Raw genomic sequence first — 27,631 nt, forward strand, 5'->3', positions numbered from 1 at the left:
ACAAAACTAGAATAGGATGTATCGTAAGTGTAAACTTGCAAAACCTTTGAATCATAATTAATTCGAAGATAGCATGAATTCTATAGGAGAAATAAAGTGTAAAGGAAACCATATAATAGGATTTAAGAGGTAGAGAATGAAATCAAATATGGCCTTTGAGGTCTCTTCCAACTCTATGGTTCTATGTGGGATTGGAAGGACATTAAGTACAGTACAGTATTCATGTAGAAACTAACAATGAAAGGGGAAAGAAGTCAGTATTGTTCTGTGTTTTCTTCATTGCTATGTCAAGGAAAACATACTGATTTAATTATTTTAATGTTTTATAAAGCTTTTTAAAATCATGCAAGCCTGGTTTAGAGGTGGGGGGTTGGTTTAGATTATTTTAACCTTGTATGTTTTAAATTTTATATGTATTTTTTTAATTAATTAGATTATTTTAATTGTTTTTAAAGTGTAGTTTTAATGTGAGATAGATATATATATACACACACACACACACACACACACAGCGTGCCCACGCTATAGGCGGGCGCCCCATACATGGCTTATGCAGAAGCCGCGCGATGGGAGAATGCATGGTGCACACGCACTCTCCCGTGCCCCATTCAATTGAATGGGACTTGAACTTATGCACTATTCAGCTTACGCAAGGGGGTCCAGAACGGATCCCTGCATAAGCCAAATGCGCACTGTATATGTGTATGTATGTATGTATGTATGTTGTGAACCGCCTTGGGTTCCAACTTGGCAGAAAGCTGGGATAAAATAAATAAATAAATAAATAAATAAATAAATAAAAATGGAAAAATGTGGCAGGGGAAGAATTTATTTATTTATTTTAAGAAGATGCATAGTTTCTAAGTGAAGGGTAGTAATTGCCCCACTATATTCTGCACTGGTCAGGACTCATATGGAATACTGCATTCATTTCTGGGTGTCTCATTTTATGAAAGATATAGACAAGTTGGAACAGGTTAGGACAAGGCCAATGATCATGCTAAGAGACATAAGACCAAAACATATGAAGAAAGGCTGAAGGAGCTGGGCTTCAGCTTGGTGAACAGAAAACTGAGGGGTGACAAGATTTCATTCTTTAAATACCTTAAATGGTGTCACAGAGAGGAGGGGGCAGTGCTGTTGTGTTTCTTTCCTTGTTGCTGTTCTTTGCTGCCCGAGAGGATAGTGTTAGTACACCCTGCATACTCCATGTCATATTTAAGGTCTCCATGTTTTCATATCTAGAGCCAGGCATGTTCTTAAGTGATCACGATGACCTTTGGAACCCCAGATGAATTACCCATGGAAAGGTTATGGAGACCCAAAGACCTCTGGGAGGATCCAGGTAACAACAGGACAAAGGCTTAACAAGTGTACGGATCACTCGTTTCTCCCCTCAGGCACTATGCATATTCTCTTGCATCAAGAGATAAAAAGAGGTCTCACTGCACCAAAGGCAGGAAGCTATTGCTTCCTAATTGACCCCTGCCATAGTCCCAACCAACTTCTTTATCCATCCACTGTAGGAATATTCCAATTCTATCATTGTTTTTTGAAACTCTGAAGTTAAAGCCATCAAGTGGTCCAGAATCCCACTGTTGATTTCTGGTAAGACCATCAGGTCTTTGTTACATTGCAAGACAGCACCTAACACCCCTGTGGCTAGGATCTCAGCTATAAATATTAGTCCCAAAACCTAGCCTCTCTGTACACAGTTGCCCACACTTTGTGCTCCGTGTATTAACTGTGTTGTCCTCAGACCCAAGACTGAGCGACATCCCGCCTTCCATGGGTAGGTAAATATTAGCCCTCAATGAATGTCTTAAAGCAGTGATGGACTGGATGAGGAAAAACAGACTGAAACTGATCCCAGAGAAGACAGAGGTACTCGTTGTCAGGCCCACTAACCCAGGTATAAGGATAGGTCAACTGGTCCTAGATGGGGTCATGCTCCCCTTAAAGGACTGTGTTCGCAGTTTGGGAGTACTCCTAGACTCGTCACTTCAGATGTCAGATCAGATAAATGTGCAAGCGAGGAGTGCTTGCTATCGACTCCGGCTGATACGTCAGCTGTGTCCTTTCCATACATGCACTGGTAACCTCCCGACTCGATTTCTGCAATGCATTCTAGATGGGGCTATCCTTGTACCTTGTCCGGAAACTTCAATTAGTCCAAAATATGGCAGCCAGAGTGGTCACCGTGACAGCTAGAGGTGACCACATTACCCCATCTTAAAATCTCTCCAATGGCTGCCTATTAGTTTCTGGGTACAGTACATGGTGTTGGTTATCACCCTACATGGCTTGGGTCCAACCTATTTGTGGGATCGCCTTGCTTCTAACTGGCTTGATTATTGACTATTGTAATTCTTTCTTAATTATTAATTTTTTGATTTTTTAATGATATTGTAGTATGGACGGGGCGGGGAGGGAAATAATGAGATGTATTTTAACTGTATGTTGTATTTTATACTGTGTTTTACTTGATGTTGTAAGCTGCCTCGATCCTGTGGGAGAGGCGGCATATAAATAAAATTTATTATTATTATTATTATTATTATTAACTTTTATTTATAAAGCGCTATAAATTTACACAGCGCTGTACATACAGTCTTTTTAATCAGGTGGTTCCCTGCCCTCAGGCTTACAATCTAAAAAGACAGGACACAAAAGGAGAAGGGAGTGGTGGTGGGGAAGGGGATCAGGTCCAGCAGTTCCTCTCTGCCTCCAAGGCCTGGACCAAGGGCTTGGCTCTACTAAGCTTTCTTGAGCTAAACCAATTCCCCAACTTTTAAAGTGAAGCTGATACAGTTAGTGGGACATCCCTGCCGCCCCCCCTTTTCTGGCTAACAGTAGAACCAGCTTAAGTTACAAGAATGAACATTAGAAGGAAAGTCTTGATAGTAAGAGTAGTTGGACAATAGGACCAATTGCCTAGCTAGCTGGTGGGGTCTTCTTCTCAGGATGTCTTTAAAAGGAGACTGGACAGTTTTCCTGCTGGGGATGCTTTAGCTGGAGATCCTGCATAGAGCAGTGGCTTGGAGCCTTGGATGCAATGGCACCTGAAGCCCCCTTCCAATTCTATGAAGGGTGCCAGTAAAATGTGGTGAATAGGAGCCTTTTTATATAGGCAGACAATCATATGAATGTGCTTATGCTGGTGTATAGCACTTAACATACTCTAATGCTGTTCCCCCACAAACCCCAGAGAAACAACATACCAGGGGAAAGCTCTCTAGCCTAGCCCCTCTCCCTTGCATGACATTTACCTTCTGTGCATAAGGAACCCTTTCATGGAGCAACAGTACAATAGATCCTTTCCTACCTTGAACCTGAAATACCACAGGCCTTGTGGGTATTGCCACTCAGTTATACTGTGTGTTAATACACAGCAGGCATAGGATGCTCTCACTCACCAAAAGCCACAGGGAAAGGGAAATGTTCCCTTGCAATCCATTAACAGCCCTCAGTGATTGGTCCAGACTTGCAGCACTCTTCAGGAAGGATGTTGACAAGCCGCAGTGTGTGCAGAGAGAGGAGGGTGGCCAAAATGGTCAGGGGTCTGGGAAGCATGCCTTATGAGGAGAGACTGAGGGAGCCCAGAGAAGAGACGGTTAAGAGGTGATATGATCGCCCTGTTTAAGTATTTGGAGTCACATTGAGGAGGGAGCAAGCTTGTTTTCTGCTGCTCTAGAAACTAGGACCCAATGGAGCAATGGATGCAAGCTGCAGGAAAAGAGATTCCAGCTCAACATGAGGAGCAACTTCCTGACAGTCAGGGCTGTTCCACAGTGGGACAATGGAAACTGGTGGAGTCTTCCTCCGACCTTGGGGGGCTTTGTCTGGCTCAAGGCTATGGAATTCTGGGAGTTGGAGTTTGTTGTGGGGCCCAGAATTCCATAGCCTTGAGCCCGAGAGAGTTGACGCGGTACCAGACCGGGTTATTTCCCCAGTGTGGAGGCAGCGCGCGCCTTTCCCGCCCTCTCCGCGGACCCACCTCGTCCACTGCGCGGCGGGGCAGGTGCAGCATCCCGAGCAGGAGCTTGAGCTTGACGGGGGAAGAGAGGCCGTGGAAGCAGAGGCGGATGTTGTCTATGACCGAAGCCGTGAGCAGCGAGGCGATGCTGGGGGGCGCCCACAGCTCGTCGGTGGAGCCCAGCTTGTTGTGGAGCCAGAGGCCGGTGTCGCTCTCCCGCATCGACGCCATCTTGGAGCGCAGCAGCGGGGGGAAGGGAGGGCTCTCGGCGGGCATTTTATGAAGACACCTAAAAAAGGGAGGTGGGGACAAGGCCCCGGCCCCGTTCCCTCCGCGACGGACGCAAGAGGGGCCAAGGAAGGAGGGAGGGAGGCCGCGCAAAATGGCCGCGCCCTCGGCGGCGCTTCCGGCGCCCAAAATGGCGGCTCGCCTTTTCCGTACACGAAGATGGCGCCGGCTGTTCTCTTCCGTCTCTCTCCCTCCCGGCTCCTCTCACAGGCTGTGTCTCCGACACATGCGACTGGGCTGCTTTCAGACCATGAGCCGCCTTCTGGGTACCCTAGTTGGGTCCAAAACACACTGCAGAAATAGTCCTATTTTGACTCAGACGGCTTTAACTGCCCTGGCTCAGTGCTAGGGCATCCTGGGAATTGTAGTTTACTGTGGCACCAGAGAATGCCCAGTGTCTCACAAAACCACGTTTCCCAGAATTCCCTAGCATGATCGCGCCAGGAATGCAAGTAAAACAGTCTCAAACTGGGTTATTATTTCTGCAGTGTGTCTTGGGCCTTGGAGTGGGGCTCCAGTCAGGGCCAGACTGAGGGAGGTCAGCCTAATATCTTTTAGAATCATACAATCATAGAGTTGTTGTAAGAGACACAAGAGTCATGCAGTCCAACCCCATTCTGCCATGCAAGAACTCAAAGCATACCATCCAGTCCCTATTTAAAGACCTCCAAGAAAGGAGACTCCACTACACTCCCAGGGAGTGCATTCCACTGTCAAACAGCCCTGACTGTCAGGAAGTTCCTCCTAATGTTGAGCTGGAATCTCTTTTCCTGCAGCTTGCATCCATTGCTCCATTGGGTCCTAGTCTCTGGAGCAGCAGAAAACAAGCTTGCTCCATCCTCAATATGACATCCCTTCAAATATTTAAACAGGGCTATCATATCACCTCTTAACCTTCTTTTCTCCAGGCTAAACATCCCCAGCTCCCTAAGTCGTTCCTCATAGGGCATGGTTTCCAGACCCTTCACCATTTTTGTCACCCTCCTTTGGACACGCTCCAGTTTTTCAATGTCCTTTCTGAATTGTGGTGCCCAGAACTGTACACAGTATTCCAGGTGAGGCATGACCAAAGCAGAATATAGTGGCACTATTACTTCCCTTGATCTAGATATTATACTTCTTTTGATGCAGTCTAAAATCGCATTGGCCTTTTTAGCTGCTGCATTGCACTGTTGACTCATGTTCAACTTATGATCTACTTGGACTCCTAGGTCCCTTTCACACATAGTCTCGTTCAGCCAGGTGTCCCCCATTCTATATCTGTACATTGCATTTTTTCCACCCTAAGTGCAGTACCTTACATTTCTCCATGTTGAATTTCATTTTGTTAACTTTGGCCAAGGTTTTTAGTCTATTCAGGTCATTTTGAATTTTGATCCTGTCCTCTGGGGTATTAACTACTCCTCCTAATTAATCCGGCTCCTGCAGCATGTGGCTTGGGACCATTGGAAGCGGCCTGCTTTCAGAGAGGACTACACGTTCACCGTGGCCCAGGCCCAATTGCGGCCAGAGCAGCTAGAAGCAACTCCTTTCTGGCCATCTGCTTTGTCTCCTAGAGTTACTCACTGAGTCCCTAGTTGTTTCGCTCCTCACACTCCTTCCCAAATCAGGAAAGGGGAGGAAGCAAAGAACCATACTGAGCCATGTGTTTGCCAGGTCTGTGGTACAGTTACATTTTTACTCTCTCCCATCTTTGAGGGTGTGGAGATTCACCCAAGAGCTCCATAAGCCCCATTTGCCCAGGTGGGCCAAAGAGTGTCATCATTGTTCTAAGATTTCATTTGGGGCTTAACCAAGTTCTGAGGGAGTTTAACATATCATCTGAGTCCTATCCCTCTTCTGAAACAGCCTTAAGACTGCATTTCCCCTTCTATGTCTCCAGGGATGTAGCTGGGGGGAGGGTTCCTTGGGGTCTGGATCCCCCCCCTCCATTAGAAAAATGAATGGTGTGTGCTGCTGTGCCGCTGCACTCAAGCCCCATTATAATGGTGGCACTTAGTCTGGACCTCCCCCTTCCTAAAATCCTAGCTACGTCCCTGATGTCTCTCTTTCCTTTGGCCTCTGCAATTAGACTGTGGTGTCATTGTCTTCGTCCACCAATGTTAATTTTATTCCTGTATCTTCAGGATACACTGGTGTAAGGGATTTGTTCCAAATTCTAAAGTTATTCAGATGATGTAATAGAGCACATACTTGTATCCTAATATAGTCGGCCATTCTAATACACATATTTTTTTATACCACAGATCCAAGCATCCACAGTTTGAAAATGTTCAAAAAAAGTATAAATCTCAAATATCCAACCTTGATTTTCCATTTTTATAAGGGACACCATTTTGCTACGTCATTATATTTAATGGGACTTGAGCATATACGGATTTTGTTATCCACAGGGGATCTTGGAACCAAACCCCAGCGTATAACAAGGGTCCACTGTACAATGTTTCCTGCCTAAGTCACATAGTAACCTCCAGAGTAATGAGAACAATATGTAATTCATTTGTAAAACTTTGACTTATGACCTTTTCAATGTTTTTGAATGAGAATTTCATATATATATTAGTATTAATATTTGATAAATATGTTATTAATTTGAACATGTACTTTCAAATAGCTACTTATTACATTTTTTTGCAAATATATTAATAAATATATTTCTAGTTGGTATTGTCATTTAAAACCCTAAATGGTCTGACACCTCAGTATTTAAAGGAGAGCCTCTGGCGTTTATCGCACAGAAGTTTTTGGGTATTGTTTTTTGTGGGTTTTTTTGGTCTATGTGGCCATGTTCTAGCAGAGTTTTTTCTTGACGTTTTTGGAGATTTTTGGAGCTCAGATCCAGGGTGACTGCGGGTCCAACAATGCAAATTCACGTTATAACATGAATGTGTTACCAGATGAGATTCCTTTCTATGGGTGCTCCTTCCGTGGCGCTTCCGCAATGATTCCAAAGTGACCCCTCATTTTGGTAAAATCGGGAAAAAAAGTGAATTCACAGATTTCACGTTCAAGCTCACTTCGATTTCACTTTGAATTGGTCTGGTGTGGAAGATCATTCCGATGTCGCCCCACTTGGCCCCCTGCATCCTGCTCCTTCATCCCCCTCCACCTCCTTCATGCCATCTTGTCCTCTCTGCCACCCTACCACCCATCCCATCATCCCCTGCCTGCTCCTGCATCCGAATCTTGGCCCCAGTGACCTCCTGCGACCTATCCCATCATCCCCTGCCTGCTCCTGCATCCGAAGCCTGGCCCAGTTACCCCCTGCGACCTATCCCATCATCCCCTGACTGCTCCTTCAGTCCGATGAAGGGTGACAGCTAGGGAGGGGGCAGGGAAGGAGGACAGTGTCCAGATCCCACTGGGCATGCGCATGGGTCCCAGTTCAAATCATTGAATGTGCATGGTATGCACCAGTGTGGTAATACAATTTGCACTCACTCTGCTTTGCATGAATCCGCATCACGTGATTTGCCTTGGATTCGATTCCCCCTCGATTCGGAAGGGCAACAAAAGGGCAACTAGGTGTGATAAAACATTCACGTTACGGCGTGAATTTGCATAGCTGAACCAGGAGTCACCCCGGATCTGACCTGAAAAAAGCCCCGTGTGATATACTCCTCTCTCTCTTTATGACATCCTAAGGACTGATTTCAACTGGTGATGCCCTCCTGTGTATCCTTGCAGTTGGTGCAGTACACTGCACCAAGAGGGCCTTCTTCACTGCCTTCCCATTGGAAGCCTGGCTGGCACCAACACTGGTTTCATTCTGGCACCAAGTTAGAACTTGACTTTTTATAAAAGACTATGGCTCCTAATAATTTCATCTACAGGGACAGATAGAGAGGGTTCTAGATTGTTTTAACTTTGTAAATTTTAAAATAATTATTCAATTGTTTAATATGTTTTTAGAATGTGTAAATTATTTTTATTGTTTGTAATTGTTATTGCTCTAATTTTGAAGAAACTTTTAAATTAAAAATAATTTCTCTTTACTGAGTTTATGAAAAATTTCACAAAATAGACAGTGTAGAGGAACCATGAAATTGTTGGACTTGCCTTTTAATAATATTGCTTTTACAATTGTCAGTTTTTTGGTCATCTGTATCTATAAACTGGGATTGTGGTTTTATAAAGCAAATCTTGAGATTAGTTTAATTGGTTAAGATACTTGTTTGTGGCTGGGGCAAGAAAAATTAGCTAGACATTCAGATGCAGGATAGGATCCAGAGCCATTATGATAAAGATATTGTATATGCATTTCTGCCATGGCTAGAGACAGTTGTGAGCAACTACTAGATTTTATATTAGTACAAATAGAGGGAACAATCACCATTTATTTTTGTGCCTATAGTTTTGAATGCATTCTGCAGTTTTTCTGGGTAGTAAAGTCTGTCTTCTCACCTTACCTTCCATCATAACAGCAGCAGAATTAGAGTTTTTAAAAACTGCCTTTTTCCTACTTCCTTTTCATTGTATTCAACATCTTGCCTGCTGAAGAGTTATAGAGAATTCAAAATATTGCTTATGACTTTGCAATTTTAGAGGGTCCTTACAAGGGTGTTACTGAACTGTCACTAGTGCAAGTCTTGATAAAGATTTAAATAATTTGGGTATGAATTCTCTCATTAATCACTAACATTCATAACAAAGCAGGAGAACCAAATCCATTGTTCTTTAAACCTTCCCTTTACTGGCGTGCTCTGCGGTGTTGCCATGGCAGATTCTTCCTGGGTAAGATAAAGAGAGCAGTGCACATGCTCAGAGATACAAGTGTACATGATCCATTAGCAGTTTGCAGCAACTGAAGAGACATCACAAAGACAAGTGAAAGATCAGGTACTTCTATTTTAACTTTGTTGATCTGTTGTAATGATTTCCCCATTTTTAAAAATTGTAAAGGGGTTGTACTGGTTTATTATCAGCCATCACTGGGTATTGAATTATGTTGTGCAGGTTTGTTTTCTTATTTGCTATGCAGTAATCAGACAGTAAGGCCTGAAATCTGATCATTTTTGTTGGCCATATTTCCTTGCCTGCGGCTATTATGATAAACTGGCCTGAGGCTGGGGCTGATTAGGTAAGAGGTATTTGGCGAAAGTATAAGTATACATTTGCTTCACTGAAGTAAGGGGAATGGCTTTTCTTTGTGTTGTGTGATAAAGCTGGAATCACTCTAGGCAGTGATCAACATTTATATTGTAACAGATATTATGCTTATTGCAAGAACTAAAGTTAAACATACTGTATCGGAAAATTGCTGATTATTAAAAAGAAGCATGCACATTTTTACAGGCAATATACTGTTTTATAAATGGAAATTATGTGAAATAGTATGTGTTAAGCAATCTTGTTTGGGGCTGCAAATGCAGTCTGTACCACTAACATACAGCAATGTACAAAATAGCTACTTCAGTGAAGAATCTGTGATTCTGGTGGCTAATATGGAAGAGTTGCCAATGCAGTTGTTTAACTGTATTGTTCTTAACTGGGTTTCTAAATATAAAATTGGAAAAATCCAGTACTACCTGCTTGGTTATTAAATCAGCATTCTTATATAACATTGTTGGTTCACTGCGAATACATGTTGTATCTCTTCAGAACACTGTTTCATCACTTAATAATTGTGAGACTGCATAGCTACATGTTCCATCACCTTATTCAAGATGACTACAGTTGTGAAAAGTCTGCTTCCTGAAGAATTGTTATAATCTTTGAAAGCTTGAAACCATTTTGCTGTTTAGCTGCTGTAGTGATCCCATTTAATATCCCCCTTAGAACACAGAAAATATAGTAGCACACAGATAATGTTCTGGATTTGTAGAAGATTATTGCTCAGAAGTCTAAAATGTTTTGACATTCAGAGTGGTGTGAGATTTTAATGCTGTGTGGATTACAATTTAATTCTAAAATGCTAGAAATGAACAGGTTGAGGAGTCTCTTTTATCCAAAATGCTTGAGATCAGATGTGTTTAGGATTTCAGGTACTGTATTTGGGTTTTTGTTTTTTGGCAGGTAATTTTTGCATATACATAATGAGATATCTGGGAGATGGGACACAAATTTAAATATTTGAATACATTTATGTTTCATATACAACTTATATGCGTAGCCTGAAGGTAATTTTATACACAACATTTTAAATAATGTTGTGTTTGAAACAAAGTTTGGGTACACTGAAGTACAGTATTTAAAAGCAAAGGTGCCACTATCTCAGCTTCCCATGGGGACAATTTTGGATTTTTGAGTATTTTGGATTTTGGAATTCTGGATATGGGGATTCAACCTATGTGAGGTATATGGGCCTTCATGGATGTAGCTGGCTCACTTGGAAAAGTTAGTATCATTTGCAACAGAAATTATGTTTTCATTTTTACCTGTGTCTGGAAATAGCTTTATGCTATGTTAAAACACATTTCAGCTTTATAATACAGTATTGCTTCTCTTTTGTTCAAGAAAACAAGCTAAAGTGGAGTATGTAGGATGCTCATCTTTCCAGCTTCTCAAGCAGTAATTTAGCTACCTCTAACAAACAAACACTTCAGATATTAGTTTTTTGTGGGTTTTTTGGGCTATGTGGCCATGTTCTAGAAGAGTTTCGGGCCACATAGCCCGAAAAACCCACAAAAAGCTATGGATGCCGGCCATGAAAGTCTTCGACTTCACTTCAGAGATTAACTCAGGTCTCATCTCCAGCTACTTCCTTCCAACTACAGTATATAGAGTATTAACTGTGATATGATTTGGCAACATTATTATCTTTATGTTATGAACCTAATTTGTCTAGTCCTATCTCAGCAAGTCTTCTGTCTACAGTTGCATGGATGCATCTGAAAATGAGAATTGAGTAAGAAAAATTAATTAGAGAATTTTAATATGATGTTCTTATACCCATCACGCAGTAGGTTCTTTTTTTTAACATTCCCTAGATTTCGTATCAACTTTAGAACGTAGGAAATATATTAGCAACCCTTAATGTACTGAATTTGTTAAAAATATGTTTCCCTCATCACCCATCTAAACATGTTTCCAAATGGTACTGTTATCCATGTTGTTACTCTGATTTCCTGTTTTCCCCAGTGAAGGAGGAAGACTCAACTAGCAAGATGCTGAAGGCTTGTGTAAACAGAATGATCACTTTAGCACCACTAATTCTAATAATTTGGCTTATTTCTACAAAGCCAGCTACAGCTGAAGAAGAATCGGGAACAACAGTCCCTGCAGAAAGTACGTACAGATTTTTATGTAACCTCTCAAACCATCACATCAAAGGTCATTTTACACAATGCTTAGGCAAATCTAGGTTTGCCACAGGAACTATGGTCAGTCATGACTCTTATGTGTATGCTTCTCACATATGTATTTGAAGGGTATTTGTTATAATCACATTATTCATTTGTGTCACAAATTACAGTAAAGATACCTGATGGAGATTCTTTTGTTTGAAGCTTCTTGAAAGTTACATTTTCAGTTGTAGTCCTATTCAATGTGCCTTGATAGTTTGATCTGAGATTGGCATCAACTAGGACATTTTAGATAGCAGTATCTCACATGGGTTGCCATGGCCAAGCAGGCATTTGAACCCTGGTCTCCAGAATTGTACTCTAATGCTCATAGCACTACATCGTGCTGACTCTTACTTGATTTGCGCTAAGACCCTTTTTTTGTCATGGTATCCATGGAACTCTTTTTCAACACCACATTTCAGATGAGTTGGTTTTCTTCCTCTCAGCTTTCTTCACTGTCCAGCTTTTTCAATCCAATTGGAAATATGATGGCACAGCCAATCTTAAATTTAGTATTCAGTTATCTATATTTATACTTCAGCATCTTGTCTAGTTCCTTCATAACTGCCCTTCCAAATTCTAAATAATTTTCTGATTTCTTGACTACAGTGTCCATTCTGACTGAGCCAAGGTATGGAAAATCTTTAACTATGTCAATATTTTCATCATCTTTTACTTTAAAGTTATACAAATGATGATGATGATGATTTATGATACCCTTTCCACCAAAGGGTGGAACATCAAATATATAATCAAAAATGGATGATAAAACACAACATTTAAAAATGTTCTAATACTAAAATAATATACTAAGGGGGGGGGGATACAGACGGGCAGAAAGGGGCAGATCATTGCTGCGGTGACTGTATGTCGTGACTATGATGCACCCGGAAAAAGGAGCTGCGAAATGTGGCTCCTTTCTCGGCCGCTGCTGAGGCACCATTAGTGCTCTGCAACAGTGCAATGACGTCCCTTGTATGCCACACTGTTTGAATGAGGCACATGAGGCATGTCATCAGAGCATCTGCCATGTGAATGTGTGCATGCCAAAATGGCACCCAGAGAGCGCAGTAGAGCTCAGGAGCATGCGGACGCGCCACTCTCCCGAGCCCTAAAATTGGCCCCAGGCCGGCACATAGCACCATTCTGTACGAGGCCTAATATACTAAAAACAAATACCTTATCAGTCACTACCCATCTCTGCCATCTTAGGCACACTCAGCAATTCAGTCTGACGAATCAAGAAAGAAAGTCTTCAACCTTTTACAAAAGTGGGTTAGATCCTCCTCCAGCTGGAGTTGCAAAGGAAGACTGTTCCACAAATGAGGAGCCAGATTCTGAAAGCCTCACAGCCTTGACAGAACTGTATGTAGTGGTGGAACCACCTCTAATTCTTTGCCTGTAGATCTTAAATTCCTTGATTGTACATACCTTGCTATCTGAGCTGCGAGATACTGGGGTAAATTAAAGCACAGGTCCTTAAATACTAGGACCAAAAGGCTGTAATGAGCCTTAGTTCAAACTGGTAGACACTGGAGAGATCTTTGAGGGGAAGAGACATGTGAGTATTTGGGGAGATTTAAGACAAGCAAAACAGGACTATTCTGGATTAAAACTAGATGAGTAAGAGAGCAAGAAGGCAAACCTGCCAGTAGGCTATTATAATAGTCCAGGCATGAAATAACCAACATCTGGACAAGCAAATGGACAGTCTCAATGGTTAAAAACCTATGGATCCTACAGATGGTCAAAAGATGGAAGTTACATGCCTTAGCAGTTTCCCTGATAAAGCAGCATAGATAAAACAATTATCCAGCAGGACTCCAAAGTTCCTGGCAATTGAGACAGGAGTCAGCGTGTAACCCTGTCATTTCTTCAATCATTTGAGGGCTTCAACTCATTATTTTTGTTTTCTTAATGTTCATTGAATCATACAATCGTAGAGTTGGAAGAGACCACAGGGGCCATCGAGTCCAACCCCCTGCCATGCAGGAAATCCAAATCAAAGCATCCCCAACAGATGGCCATCCAGCCTCTGTTTGAAGACCTCCAAGGAGGGAGACTCCACCACACTCCGAGGGAGTTTGTTCCACTGTCAAACAGCCCTTACTGTCAGGAAGTTCCTCCAAATGTTGAGGGGGGATCTCTTTTCCTGCAGTTTGCATCCATTGTTCCGGGTCCTGTTCTCTGGAGCAGCAGAAAACAATCTTGCTCCCTCATCAATATGACATCCCTTCAAATATTTAAACAGGGCTATCATATCACTTCTTAACCTTCTCTTCTCCAGGCTAAACATCCCCAGCTCCCTAAGTCGTTCCTCATAGGATATGGTTTCCAGATCCTTCACCATTTTAGTCGCCCTCCTTTGGACACGCTCCAGTTTCTCAATGTCCTTTTTTAATTGTGGTGCCCAGAACTGGACACAATATTCCAGGTGGGGCCTGATCAAATCAGAGTACAGTGGAACTATTACTTCTCTTGATCTAGACACTATACTTTTATTAATGCAGCCTAAAATTGCATTGGCCTTTTTAGCTGCCGCATCGCACCACTCATATTCAACTTATGGTCTAGTTGGACTCCAAGATCCCTTTCACATGTAGTTTCATTCAGCCAGGTGTCACTCATCCTATATCTGTGCATTTTATTTTTCTGCCCTAAGTGCAGTACCTTACATTTCTCTGTGTTGAATTTCATTTTGTTAGCTTTGGCCCAGCTTTCTAGTCTATTCAAGTCATTTTGAATTTTGATCCTGTCCTCTGGAGTATTAGCTATTCCTCCCAATTTGGTGTCATCTGCAAATTTGATAAATATGCTCCCAATTCTGTCATCCAAGTCATTGATAAAGATGTTGAATAACACTGGGCCCAGGACAGAGCCCTGTGGGACCCCACTGGTCACTTCTCTCCAGGATAAAAAGGTGCCATTGTTGAGCACTCTTTGGGTTTGGCCGGTCAACCAGTTACAAATCCATTACCTTGTCTAGCCACATTTTACAAGCTTGTTTGCAAAAATGTCATGGGAAACCTTGTCAAAGGCCTTACTGAAATCAAGATATACTATATCCACAGCATTCCCTTCATCTACCAAGCTGGTAATTTTATCAAAGAAAGAGATCAGATTTGTCTGGCATGACTTCTTTCTCTGAAACCCATGTTGACTTTTTGTGATTATGGCATTGCCTTCTAGATGTTCACAGACTCTCTGTTTAATGATCTGCTCCAGAATCTTTCCTAGTACTGATGTCAGACTAACTGGACGATAATTGTTGGGATCCTCTTTTTCCCCCTTTTTGAAGATGGGGACAACGTTTGCCCTCCTCCAGTCTGCTGGGATTTCTCCTGTTTTCCAGGAGTTTTCAAAGATTATTGCCAATGGCTCCGATATTACGTTTGCTATTTCTTTTAATACCCTTGGATGTAGTTCATCTGGTCCTGGAGACTTAAATTCATTTAGATTAACAAGGTATTCCTCTACTATCTCTTTACTGAAATTCCCCTAATCTGTCCTCTGCTCCATTTTCCTCAGGTTGAGCACCCTTTTCCTTTTCTGAGAAGACTGAGGCAAAGAAGGTGTTGAGTTGATGTTTTCATTCCTTTTGCCTCTGAGTCTAATCCAGTTTTATGCGTGATAGTTCAGTGTGCAAGTTAAACAAATAGGGTGATATAATGCAACTTGCCTGACCTTCTTGTCAGTGGGAATAATTATATTTCTCAATATTCTGTTCCGATTCTCATTATGTCCTCTTGTCCTGAACCAAGGTTATGCATCAAGATAATCCTTTGTTGTAGCACATCCACTTCTTTATGAGTAATCCATATTTTTTCTATTTACATTCATCTTCTTCAAATGTTTTACCCTGGTGGAATCCCTCATACCCATTAATATATGTACAGCTCAAAAAAGATTTTTTTCTGGTCACAATCTCTTGTAAAACCCCTTTGTTGTTGTTATCTGCCCTCAAGTTGGCCTTGACTCATGGCAACCTTGTGTATCTTCCACTGTTCTGTTTAGGTCTTGCAGAGTCTGTCCCATGACCGTCCTAATTGAGTCTAGCCATCTGGCATGCAGTGTTTCTCTCTTTCTACTGCCTTCTAACTTTCCTTGCATTATAGCCTTTTCTAATGAATCATACTGTCTCATGATGTGGCCAAAGTACATCTTGGCTTCCAGGGAGTGGTCAGGCTTGATACAGTACAGTGGGTCCTCGCCTTACGCGGGGATCCGTTCCGGATCCCTCCGCATAAGGCGATTTCCGCCTATGCTCAAGCCCCATTGGAAACAATGGGGCTCATGCACAGTGGTGTGGCGGCGCGGCGGCGTGTGCGGTGCAACGGGCGCACGCGCCCATTCACTTGAATGGGACGTGCCGCCCCTTCTGCCCCACGAGTGCCCCGCGGCTTGAGCGCGTATGCTCAAGCCGCGTAAAGCGCGCCCGCGTATGACGCAGGCACGCTGTATATGCAAAGACCCATTTGTTTGACCTTTTGGTTGTCCATGGTATCCTCAGCACTCTTCTCCAGCATCACATTTCAAATGAGTTTATTTTCTGTTTATCTGTTTTCTTTACTTTCCAGCAATGTCCATCTGTACATGATAATGAGGAATACAATGGATCGGACAATTCTAACTTTAGTCCTCTGTTGTACAGTGCGCCCGTGTCATATGTGGGTGCGTTTTATGCAGTTTCCAGCATATGCTGGAAGCCACACAGGAAGGAAGGGAGCCACGCACTGGAGGAGAACAATGGAGTGCACTCCCATGGCGTGTGCCCTGTATGCCACTGCCATGCCGCTATGGGCACAAGCCCCATTCATTTGAATGGGGCTTGAGCATCCACATTTTTCCCTTACATGGGGGGGGCCTGTCCAGAACTGTATATCTCTTTAGGAACTTATCTAGTTCTTTCATTGTTGCCCTTCTCAGTCCTAGTCTTCTTATTTCTTGACTGCAGTCTCCATTCTGATTAGTATGTGATCCAAGGTACAGAAACTACAGTATTTCTTTTTTCCCCAAAGAATTTTATTTACATTAAAACAATACAATAATGTTGAACAACAATCACTTTTCTTGATACACATTACATTACTTCACATTAGTTCACATTAGTTGACTTCCTATCTTGTACAGTACTATACAAATTTTCTGAATAAATCTAATTTTCATGTTAATTTGCTTGATCTCACTTTATGCAAAATATCTGTTTCTACAGAGTAAAAAATCTGTTCTATATCCTTTGAATCAAAATACTTCTGTTTGATTTACTGTCCTAATGAATTGAGATCAATGTTTCTCATTCTTTCCTGACTATTTGTAACTTCATTTATTTACTTAATTGTTCTTATAGATAATTTGAAATCATATTATAACTTTTACATAATTAAATTCTTTCTTAGCCATTTGCCCCTTATGCTCTTAAATATTTTCTTTGAATTCTCTTTATTTTTCATGTAAATTGCCACCCCTTTTTTCTTATGTATTTCATTAGACATTGAGAATAAATCACCTAGTTTTTTATTTTCTAAAATTCGTGTGTCCTTGCTTTTTATATAGGTCTCTTGAATACAAAATATATCTCCTTTTTGTTTGTTGAGATAATGAAATATTTTCCTTCTCTTAATTTTGGAGTTTTCTCCTTGTGGCTCCTTTTTGCACCCTGCAAAGGCCAGATCAGGGCTGCGGCATGGGGTTGCCACGGCCTCGATTTGGCTGTAAAAGAGGCAGTTGCAAAAGTGGGTCTGGCTGTAAAAAGGGAGATCTGAATAGCCCCTTATAGAGCATATTGGAGAAGCAAACACTGAAAGTTAAAATGCAAATGAATGGACAGACTTGGAAAGCAAGCAAGCAGTAAGCTACAAAAATCAAGAACAAAAATAAGACAGTTTAAGACCTGAGATTTAAAAACTGAAAAACTAAAAGGCTAAAAGACATAGGCCCATACAGATGCCCATACAGATGGGCAAAAGGCGCCATCCTGAGAGCGGAGCATCCCCATGCTCCCGAGCCCTACTGTGTTCTCCTGGTGCCATTTTGGCACATGCACCTTCAGACGGTGTGCACGCTGATGGCATGTGTTGTGTACCACGCCCAAATGGCGCAGTGCCCAACAAACATAACCGCGCTGCTCCAGGGCACTAATGGCACCTTGGCAGCGGCAGAAAAAGCAGCCACGTTTTGCAGCTCCTTTTTCTGAGCGCATCTGCAATGATGTGAGGGATAAAGGGCTGGCCTCTGTCCATCCGTTTCCCCCCATCTGTCCAGCTCCTAAAGGACTAAGAGTCTAAGGAGCTAAAACAAAAGCAAAGATAAAGATATAGGACAAAGACAAAATAAAGGTGTAAACAGCTAAAGAAGGAAAAAGCCAGAGGAAGAAACAAGAGGAAGAGAAGAAAGGGGAACTATACTATATTTTTATATGTTGAATATAAATGTTACAATATAAAGTATAGTTGGTTTAATATAATTAATATAACTAATAGATTAGATTATATCTTAGTAAGTATCTGTGATACCTAACAAAATAAGTTAAATTTAATATTAGAAGATTTAATTCATTATAATATATAATACTGATCTTGTATTGCTGTTCAATTTGATTTCTTACTTGTCCTGGGGAAATTTTTACTACAGGTAATTTGATTTTCAGTTATAAATAATATACATATTTAGATATAAGCATATTTATGGAACTATAAGTATACAGTATTTTGAAATATAGTTTGGTATAACTAATTTCATAGGTATAATTATATTGGTACCTAGTGACACCACAGTGTGCAAAATAAAACGTGAAAACTTTTGAAATCACTTCCTTTGCATAGCTTTCAAAATATTCTCACAAACAACTTATTTAAATCTCTTAAATTTGTGAACTACAGCTCTTAATATACAGTCAGCCCTCCATTTCCCCAGGGAATCCGTTCTGGCCCCCCCCCCCCCCATGAAAACAGAAACTCACAGATATTCAAGACCCCATAGGCTTGAATGTGGGCATGTGCCCACGACTGGCTGTGGGTGCACCCCTTGGCCAAGTGCCCCATTTTAACCTCCTCTGTTTGCTCCTCACGAGTAAGCGAGGGTCGTGGATCTGAAGTCCGTAAAAACAGAGGGGCAACTGTATTTTTGTAGCAATTGTTTGTTGAACTTTTTAGAATAGTTTTTTTTTTTACGAAATCCTTCTGTTCTTCATATTGACATTATGCAGTTTTTTTTTCTTTTTTGTGATACTGCCTCTCTGGCTGCATCTACACTGCAGAATTAATTGCATTTGATACTGTCAAGGCTTAACGCTATGGAATTCTGGGAGATATTTAGCCTTTTCTGTGATAGAGCTCTGGTGCAACAACAAAGTACAAATCACAAGATTCCATAGGATGAAGCCATGGTAGTTAAAGTTGTGAGAAACTGCAGCCTCTGTCTTTTCTTCTTTTCTTTGGAAATGTCCACTGGACCACAGTGCTCCAAGAAATCAAAAATTATATTAGTGAAATAAATTGTGTAACTTTCTCTAAATGTATTTATTTTGCATCCTCAATTTTGATTGTTACATTTTGACAGATTTTTATCTTACAGTGGACCCTTGTTATACACTGGGGTTTGATTCCAAGATCTCCGTGGATAACAAAATCCGTAGATGCTGAAGTGCCATTAAATATAATGACATAGCAAAATGGTGTCCCTTATAAAAATGGAAAATGAAGCTTTGATATTTGAAATTTATACTTTTTTTGAACATTTTCAAACCATGGATGCTTAAATCCATATCAAAAAAATCCGTGTATAAGAAGGGCCGACTGTATTTTATTTTGGTGAGGCTCAAAACTGAAGTGTAACTGAACTGCTCAAAACTGTAATGATTCTGGGCGGGAAACTATCAGAAAACAATTCTTTCTTCTTGTAAACCAGTAGACCTGTACTGGTAAATTACTGTACTGGTGGATACTTTGGTTATTGTATTAAATCAAAACATTTCTGTCATTAATATATTCATGCTTACTTACCCATGTTTCTACTGAAATCCACTTCTAGGTCGCCCGTGTGTTGACTGCCATGCATTTGAATTCATGCAGCGGGCTTTGCAAGATTTAAAGAAAACAGCTTACAATTTAGATTCACGGGTAAGCTTCCTTCTTTGTTCTTCACATAAGCACAGACACACATATGTGGTTTATAGATCACATTTTGTAAAAGGACAGATAGCATGTACAAATTAAGAGTTTGTGAGTTTAATTCTATTTCTACTGTAATTGCATTTTTAATCTGTATGATGTGATTTTTTGTAAGCTATGGCCTGTTACAGACTGCCAAAATAAAGCTGCTTCGGGTCTCTTTGGAGGTATGCTATTTAAATGATGCATGTGTCCAAAGAATCCGGAAGTTGCACCAAAAGCTGCACTCCAGTGCTTAGGAATGGAGTGTGGCTTTGGCACGACCGCTGGACTCTTAGGACCCATGCATCATTTAAATAGTATACCTCCAAAGAGATCCGAAGAAGCTTTATTTTGGCAGTCTGTAACAGGCCTATATCTGCTTCATGTTTTGTAAGTTTCCTTGAGATAAAGGATGATGTGATAACCCTGTTTGAAGGGGTATCATATTGAGGCTGAAGCAAGCTTGTTTTCTGAAGCTCAAGAGAATAGGGCCTGGAGTAATGGATTCAAACTACAGGAAAAGGGATTCCACCTAAACATTAGAAGAAACCTCCTAACAGTAAGAGCTGTTTGACAGTGAAACACAGTGGAGTCTCCTTCTTTAGAGGTTTATAAACAGAGGCTGGATGGCCATCTATTGTGGATGCTTTGATTGTGAGTTCCAGCATGGTAGGGGGGGTTGGACTGGATTCCAACTCTATGATTCTAGGTTATTAGGTTTCTAGGATTGAAATTTACATTAGGTTACAAACCAAAACAAGAACTTTTATAAGATGATGTATTGTTGGTATATGACACCTTAAAATGCTTTAAAATGTATAATGATGTTTTGAATGTAAGTTGGAAATGTAGGCAACGTGAAGAGACATTTTACCATATGTAGTGGATTTGGAAAAAAGTAAAAATATTTGGGGTGTATTTTAAAAATGCAAAGGTAAATATTCAAATGAAACTAGATTTTTTTTGTATTGGGAATTATGGATGCCCAGTTACAGAATAACTATGGATGTTTGCTTCAATATATGATCATAGATTGGTATTCCCTTCCTCCTTCAACCCCCATGGACTTTCCATAAAGTCACTGAAGCCTCCTGTCATACCACTATGTCTATTCTGTGCCTCATGGGAAGTGCGTAGGTTCAGAGAAGTGACTGGCTACAATCCCACAGCCAGACGCAGAATGATTAATCAGCATTAATACCTGCATATATGTATATCACCTGACAACTCTGCTAGGTAGTCACTTATTGGTTGTGCTCTAACTGGATTTCTGGCATCAAGCAGGAGCACAGAATGAATGAATGACCTACAATACTGTCTTTCAACTTTGCAATTTCTGAAGCTAGAAACTGTGCACTGCAGCATTTGATTGAAAGCATGAGTGTTCACAGTACAGTTCACCTGCTTGATGAGGTGGAAGACTGAAGGAACTGGGAAAGTTTATCCACATGAGCTTTCCCAAAAGTAAAATGAGGGCTGTCAAATATTGGCTATCCAGTTGCTGTGTGATTTAGATTTTGCATGCAAGCAGCCCAAATTTCATATGAACAATTTCAACATATCATTGTAAAATGTGTGCTTTTTTAAATAGTCTTGATTACTTTAAAAAACAGTAAACAAGGCTGCTTATTGCAATAAAATGCAGGGAATTTTGAGATAATTATATCATGCTACCGCTGTCCATAACAATCTTCTTTCTTCTCTCTCTTTTTCTTTCCATGCAGACAGAAACATTGCTTTTTAAAGTGGAGAAGAGAATTCTGTGCGACTGTTTAACTGCAAATGCCTTGAACTGAATACTGGATGCCCACCTAGGATTTGCTGGTTCTTGAACAGTTTTTAAAATGCTGCAGTTAGTGCAGAAAAAATTAGGAAACAAAATACTGCTAAGATGTAATCCCCAGAGCACTAATGAATTTAGTAAACTGTTTTGTGTCTGCCATCTGAGTTCTTGTGTAATACTTTTTTCACCCCTTTTGATATCATGACAGTCGAAATGTTTTCCAAAAGAAGGAATAGCTATTGAAAGAGGTGCAGTTCCGCTTTTTTTTCCCCACTTTAATATTTTATTTTAGGACTTTCCTTTTTAGCTGTATCCATTTTTATCACTGAATAGAAATTGAAAACATTCTTTTTTTCACATTTTTTAAAAATAATAATTGTACAATGATGTTTAAAAGGGGGTATTAATGACTTACAAAATACAATAAAATGAAATGTAGTAGAAAAAACAATTTGTGACTGCAATATGTAATACTTGGCTGGGTTTTTGAAAGCCAATCAGTGGAACAATGTATCCTTATTAATAATGCAGGTGGTTTTAAAAAAAATACATGAATGTGTAGAAGCTATAGGTGAGCTTTTTAAAAAATATGGGGTTTCCCCCCCTATGATAAATAAAGTTGCTAGAGTGCAAACTGGAGAAAGCTTCTTAAACCCTCCCCATGAGGGCAAGCATGACCATTATATCATTATATCACTCTTAACATAGCATAGGGGATTACATTAATTAAGGCTTTAGTGAATACAATTCAACATTTTGGCATGGTCAGATTTTCTAAATCATTTGCACTTTGTTCAGTACTAAACAATTCTAAACTAATGAAAGAATAAGTGGTGTGTGTAGCAGATATCCAGTTCTGTATATTGATATACTTGATATGGTGCACCACAATCAGCTTGATCCTTGCCAAATCTTGTATGGAGAGGAAGTTATCAGAAAAACCCACTATCTGCAATTTATAATAGCTTTGTCCCAATCTATGGCATAAATACCTTTGTATGAAAGATATGTGTACCTAGACTCAGGTTCTGCATAAAAATAATTCAGCCAGTACCCTAAAGCCCAATTCGAAGCAGTGCATTCAGCTGATGGGCAACCAGCTTCAAGCTGTAAAACTGCTAATGGTACACAATTTGGTACGCCAAACAATTTTTGAAGAAAAGCTGAAAGAACTTGTTCCAATTTTGGAGAAAAGCCCAGAATTCATATTGGAATGGCAAACAAAACTGTCTACCTTTGGTGTAAAAATATGGACTATGATACTGTTAGATGTTGCCTGGGTGATGGCAGTCTGATGGTATCCCCCCAAGGACTAAAAAATAACTTCTAGATACTTAAACCATCTAACTTGATCTATTTGTGTCCTGTTATGACCTAGTTAGACAAAGATAAATTCTTAGAGAAAACCACAATGTTAGTTGTGCTGTAATTGATAATTAGCTGATTTCCTTCACAAATAACCGATCAAAACTCTCAGCAGTCATTTCAGAACAACTTTGGTAAAAGAAAGGACAGCATCCTCTGCATACAAGAGTAAAATTCAGATTTTGGAAGATGGAAGGCCTCTGACGAGATAGATGCCAAAAGATAATTAAGATAAAGATTAAACAATGTGGGTGCAAAAATACAGCCTTTACAACCAGTATGGTATTAGTAATATTGCCTTGTATAACACATCTCACTTGTGCAGTAGTCTTTCTATACAAATCCATAATTAGAAAGAGTAATCTCTTTAACAATAGAGAAGGCAAAGAGTTTGGCCCATAATCTCTCTCTGGGTCAAAAGTTAATTTCAAATCAATAAAAGCAGCATAGACAGTTACTTTAAGAACTTGAATATTTATCTGCCAAATGATTTAAAACTAGGCAATGAACATAAATGGATTTATCCTTTCTAAAATCAGCTTGTTTATGCCCAAGAATATTTTGTATTCAGAGATGATTACTCACTACAAAAAGTAAATTGATAGGCCGATAGTTAGAATTATTGTTCCTATTTCCCTTTTTATAAATAGGGTTTATAATAGCCTGGGGCCAACTAATAGATAATTTGGCCATCTAGTATGTGTAAAAAGAGTTGTAAGTAAAGATGCCCACCATGTGATATTAGCTCTCAAAAACATGGACATGGTTAAGTCTGTCCCTAGAGTTTTTCCAGATTTAATCTGAAACATTAACATATTTATTTCTCCTTGAGTCATAGAGGCCCACTGGGGAGCATCCAAAAGTTTCAAAGGAGAGAAATTTAGCTCCTCATGAACAACAGAACCTGCTCTCCATAATCTTTAAACACAGTGGAAAAATAAGCTTCGCAAAAATTAGCAGGTATAGTTTTTTGTGGGTTTTTCGGGCTATGTGGCCATGTTCTATAAGAGTCTATTCCTGACATTTTGCCAGCATTCTCTGAAGATGCCAGCCATAGATGCTGGTAAAATGTCAGGAATAAACTCTTACAGAACATGGCCACACAGCCTGAAAAACCCACAAAAAACTATGGATGCCAGCCATGAAAGCCTTTGACTTCACATTAGCAGGTATGTTGCAATGTGACAAACCCACAATGTTTGTGGGAAACCCACAAGATTTATCATGCCTATAAGTGTGGATCAAAACTGCTTGGTATTTTTTGTAAATATGAATTTATCACAACTGTCTATTGCCTGTGTCTTTGTGATCAATGTTTTATAATCTTTTTTAACTACATAGGGGCTGTACACACAGCCTCAAAGGGTTGGCCTGGAGCCACACTTGTTACCACCAGATCGGAGCTGTGGCAATCACACACAGAGGCCCCAATCTGGTCTTTGTAGGGTGCAAAAAGGAATCACAAAAAGTGATAACTGCGTTGCCACAGCTTGGGGGCGCTTCTTTGGCACTGCATTGTATGCTTCCATGTGCCTTCAAGTCACCCTTTAACTTATGGTGAGCCTGTGAATTTCATAGCGTTTACTTAGGCAAGGAATCCCAAAAGGTGATTTTGTCAGTTCCTTCTTCTGAAAGATAGCCTACAGCATCTGGTACTCCCTGGTGGTCTGATTGGCCCTGCATAGTTGTCAAGATCTGGAAGCTCCCAGCATTCCTCAACATTGGCTATACCAGCTAGGGGCTGCTGGAACTTCTCATGCTGGGAGACCAGTAATTTTATTTCCCACCATTCTTTAGGCAAGAGAAGAATTATTCTGTCATTTCACATCCCAATCTGCCCATAACGTGATAAACATTTGCTAGGGGCTTTAAGAGTAGTAGATATAAAATTGGCAAGCCCCACCTTTGGTCTTCCTTTTCCAGTTTGGGTAATAGTAGCTGGTAAAACAGCGACAATGCAGCCATTAAAATCTTATTTAATTGGATGCTATGTTTCTTGGGGTAATACTACATCTGACCTCTGCATGTACTCTATGATGCCAGGGTCTTTGGAGTTAAGAGTTCAAACCGGCTATATTCCAAGACATGTACTTCAATGGAAACTTAATGGACCACTACCTCTGAAAACCCCATACTTGCAGCCATTGTCACATCTGTCCTGAAAGCCCCTGCTGTGGCCTGTACAGGCAGAAATGGAGTGCCTGGCTACACCAATGTGGCCAGGTGCCCCCTTCTGATGTTAGAGGCTGCAGCAGGATGGATGCAACTGGCAACAGGTAGAGGGCTGTCTGGTTGTTTCCACTGAGTTGTTCCCACGGCTGTTGCCACAAAGCTTCCGGGAAAGCTTCTTTGGGTCAGAATTGGTCTGGGCCTGCCAGATTGGCATCTAGACTGGCTGATCCCAGCCCAAGGCTAGTGGCCTGTGACATTTGGCTACTGCAGCACAAGACCACCCCAGCTAGCTCAGAAAGGGAGACTGTTGTGCAGTGGGGCGGGCGGTACACTAACAGAATCCCTATTCTGTCCCAGTTACCCACCTTTAAATAAACACACTCAAAACCTGCAAATTGTGTGAGGGGGCATCTGGTGAGGAGGATGGAATCATGATATACCACTGCAACTCCACCTCCCCACCCTATCTATCTAAAAATCTATCTATCTAAGCAGGGGAAGAGAGAATGCAAAAAACAATCTTTCAACAGTCCCCTTCTCATTCACTTGGACCAATGTCAAGGATCTTCATCTCTTCCCTGGAGGTGTGTTGTGATGGCATGCGCCGTGTGGACCAGCACATGCAAAAATGGCACCATGGGGGCAGAATTAGGGCGTGCAGCATCAAGACGCTGCACCCTGACTCTGCCCACAGGCCGGCGCTTTCTGCAGGTCTGTATAGGGCCTCTGCCACCAAGCTCAAGAGACTGGGGCTATAGCTATAGAGAGAGCTATTGGCTGCTAGCTCCTTCTCCAAGCCAGCCCCTGACTCACTTGCTCTGAGCAAAAGCCCTGCCTCTTTGAGAACAAGTGCTCAGTACCTGGGTCTACACCCAAAAAGAACCATAGAGTGCTAATGAACACACAGTCAGCTTTCCTCAGCTTACAAAATCAGCCTTGATCCAATGGACAAAGATGACAAAGTACACTAAAACAATAGACAATACCATACACACAAGCAAGCCTTCACTGGGCCAAAACAAAACAAAGAACCTTTCCCCCAACTGACCCTCAGCCTTGGCTGAACAAACACTCCCAAAACCAGTGTTGCCAACATGCCTCAAAGATATTGCCTGGAATGTTTTACCAAAATCCAAAATCCTGGAATTCCCCAATATTTATTATTATTATTAAGTCAAAATCCCCAGAAAGAAATTAATTAAATTCCCCAGATTCTGGGGAATTCCCCAGAAATTGGCAATTCTACCCCAAACACTCTGTGGGAGAAGTGAAATAGTAAAAGAGAATTGCTGAAACACAGCTCCCAACTCACCTTCTGCTCTATGCCCTGAGTCTTCCTTGACTATTAGCAAAATGTCTGACAGGAGTTATATAAAGCTAGACTGCTAGCTCCCCACCCCCACCCCAGTGACTCACAGAAACCCCAAACCTCAGGTACTAACACACTCATCCAAGTCTGAAAACACAACAAGTCAAAGATGTCCTCCAGACATAGCTCTCTTTCTTCTCCCTGTACAGGGACAGGTACAAACTGGCTGAACCTCATCCTTTATAACTAGCAGTCCTCTCCCAAAAGCTGACATGCATCTCAAAAATCAGATGGTACATATGTCCAGTCACAAAGTACTGTGTTCTCTTGGAACACTTCTTTCACATTTGCATGGCTGTTCCACAGACTTCCAAATGAAAGCTTGTTCTTAATTTTCTAGTGAGTATCCAGTCCATTATTTGGAATACCAGGGATATATTAAAAATGCGATTGGTTTGCACACATCACCTCTGTACCAGACACTTGATCAGTCTGGAACAGGCCAGCAACCACCCTAAAGCATCTGTTATATTCCCTCCACTGCAGAAATGATAAAAGAACCGCATTGTTATCTCATAAAACTCCCATGATGCACAGAACATTGTCAGATATTTGGTTGTGTGCAGAATATAGGAAACATGATTCACACTTCCTTTTTCACAGTTTTTGTAACAGCCAAAACTGAAGACACACGTCAAATCTAGACATCCAAAAACAGGAGGTCGGTCAATATCCTATCCAGCTTAAGCCAATGACTCTGCTCGTTAGAATCTACTCAGGACAAATGGTCAAACGCTGAATTAAGCAAATCTACCCCCTCCCATCAAAACATTCGATTCATAAAGCTTAACAATGGCGGGTTACAAACTGCCATAAAGTACGTATTCACTACATATTAGGGTTAGGAAGGGGCGGTGCTTCCGCACCCCCCTAACCCTAGTACGTAGTGAATACATACAATATGGCGGCTGTTCCACACGGCCGCCGCCCTACTGACGTAGTGGACACTGTGCGTCCGCATGTTGCACAACACTTATAACGTCGCGAGTGCGCCATTGGCGCCTCGTGGTGTCATAACTGCTCCTCAGGAAGAAGCTCCATTTTGGAGCTTCTTTTTTGCTCTGTGCGGGAGTCGCGCAGTTTGGCTGCTGAGGTTCCCTCGCGGAGCAAACAGCAGCACCAGCAGACCGCCGCAAAGCGGCGATCTGTAACGCACCTATGTTTCTCTTTAAAAACAAAAAAAACCTGAACTATATTTCTCTTCCCCCAGACTTTCACTTCCAACAAATATCAATTCAGTTG

General features: G+C 41.1%; 3 protein-coding genes across 7 annotated transcripts in view; 2 read left to right on the top strand and 1 right to left on the bottom strand.

Moving 5' to 3' along the window:
- NELFA (negative elongation factor complex member A) overlaps positions 1–4,500 on the bottom strand; it is a 39,391-nt gene extending 34,891 nt beyond the window's left edge. The window contains 1 exon segment of the mRNA XM_042458583.1: positions 3,998–4,500. Within this exon segment, the coding sequence (XP_042314517.1) occupies positions 3,998–4,252 (255 nt within the window). The 5' untranslated portion in view covers positions 4,253–4,500.
- Positions 1–27,631, top strand: part of NAT8L (N-acetyltransferase 8 like) — a 110,863-nt gene that overhangs the window by 1,530 nt on the left and 81,702 nt on the right. The gene's annotated exons all lie outside the window — the stretch shown is intronic.
- On the top strand, positions 8,635–21,647 carry C3H4orf48 (chromosome 3 C4orf48 homolog). 2 transcript variants are annotated; one of them, XM_042458582.1, is made up of 4 exons: positions 8,635–9,103; positions 11,350–11,491; positions 19,579–19,667; positions 21,425–21,647. In XM_042458582.1, the coding sequence occupies exons 2-4, from the start codon at positions 11,371–11,373 to the stop codon at positions 21,494–21,496; spliced, it is 282 nt and encodes a 93-aa protein (XP_042314516.1). In that variant the 5' UTR covers positions 8,635–9,103; positions 11,350–11,370; the 3' UTR covers positions 21,497–21,647. The 2 variants fall into 2 exon arrangements, with proteins under 2 accessions (XP_042314516.1, XP_042314515.1); XM_042458581.1 differs by having other exon boundaries at positions 8,666–9,103; positions 11,345–11,491.

This window comes from Sceloporus undulatus, chromosome 3 (genome assembly GCF_019175285.1).
Source record: "Sceloporus undulatus isolate JIND9_A2432 ecotype Alabama chromosome 3, SceUnd_v1.1, whole genome shotgun sequence".
NCBI lineage: Eukaryota > Metazoa > Chordata > Lepidosauria > Squamata > Phrynosomatidae > Sceloporus > Sceloporus undulatus.

Excerpts from the sequence above, each read along its gene's own strand:
- C3H4orf48 (XM_042458582.1), top strand. The coding sequence starts at position 11,371 with ATGCTGAAGGCTTGTGTAAACAGAATGATCACTTTAGCACCACTAATT. Across the intron at positions 11,492-19,578 it reads AACAACAGTCCCTGCAGAAA|GTCGCCCGTGTGTTGACTGC; the intron begins GTACGTACAGAT and ends ATCCACTTCTAG. Across the intron at positions 19,668-21,424 it reads CTTACAATTTAGATTCACGG|ACAGAAACATTGCTTTTTAA; the intron begins GTAAGCTTCCTT and ends CTTTCCATGCAG.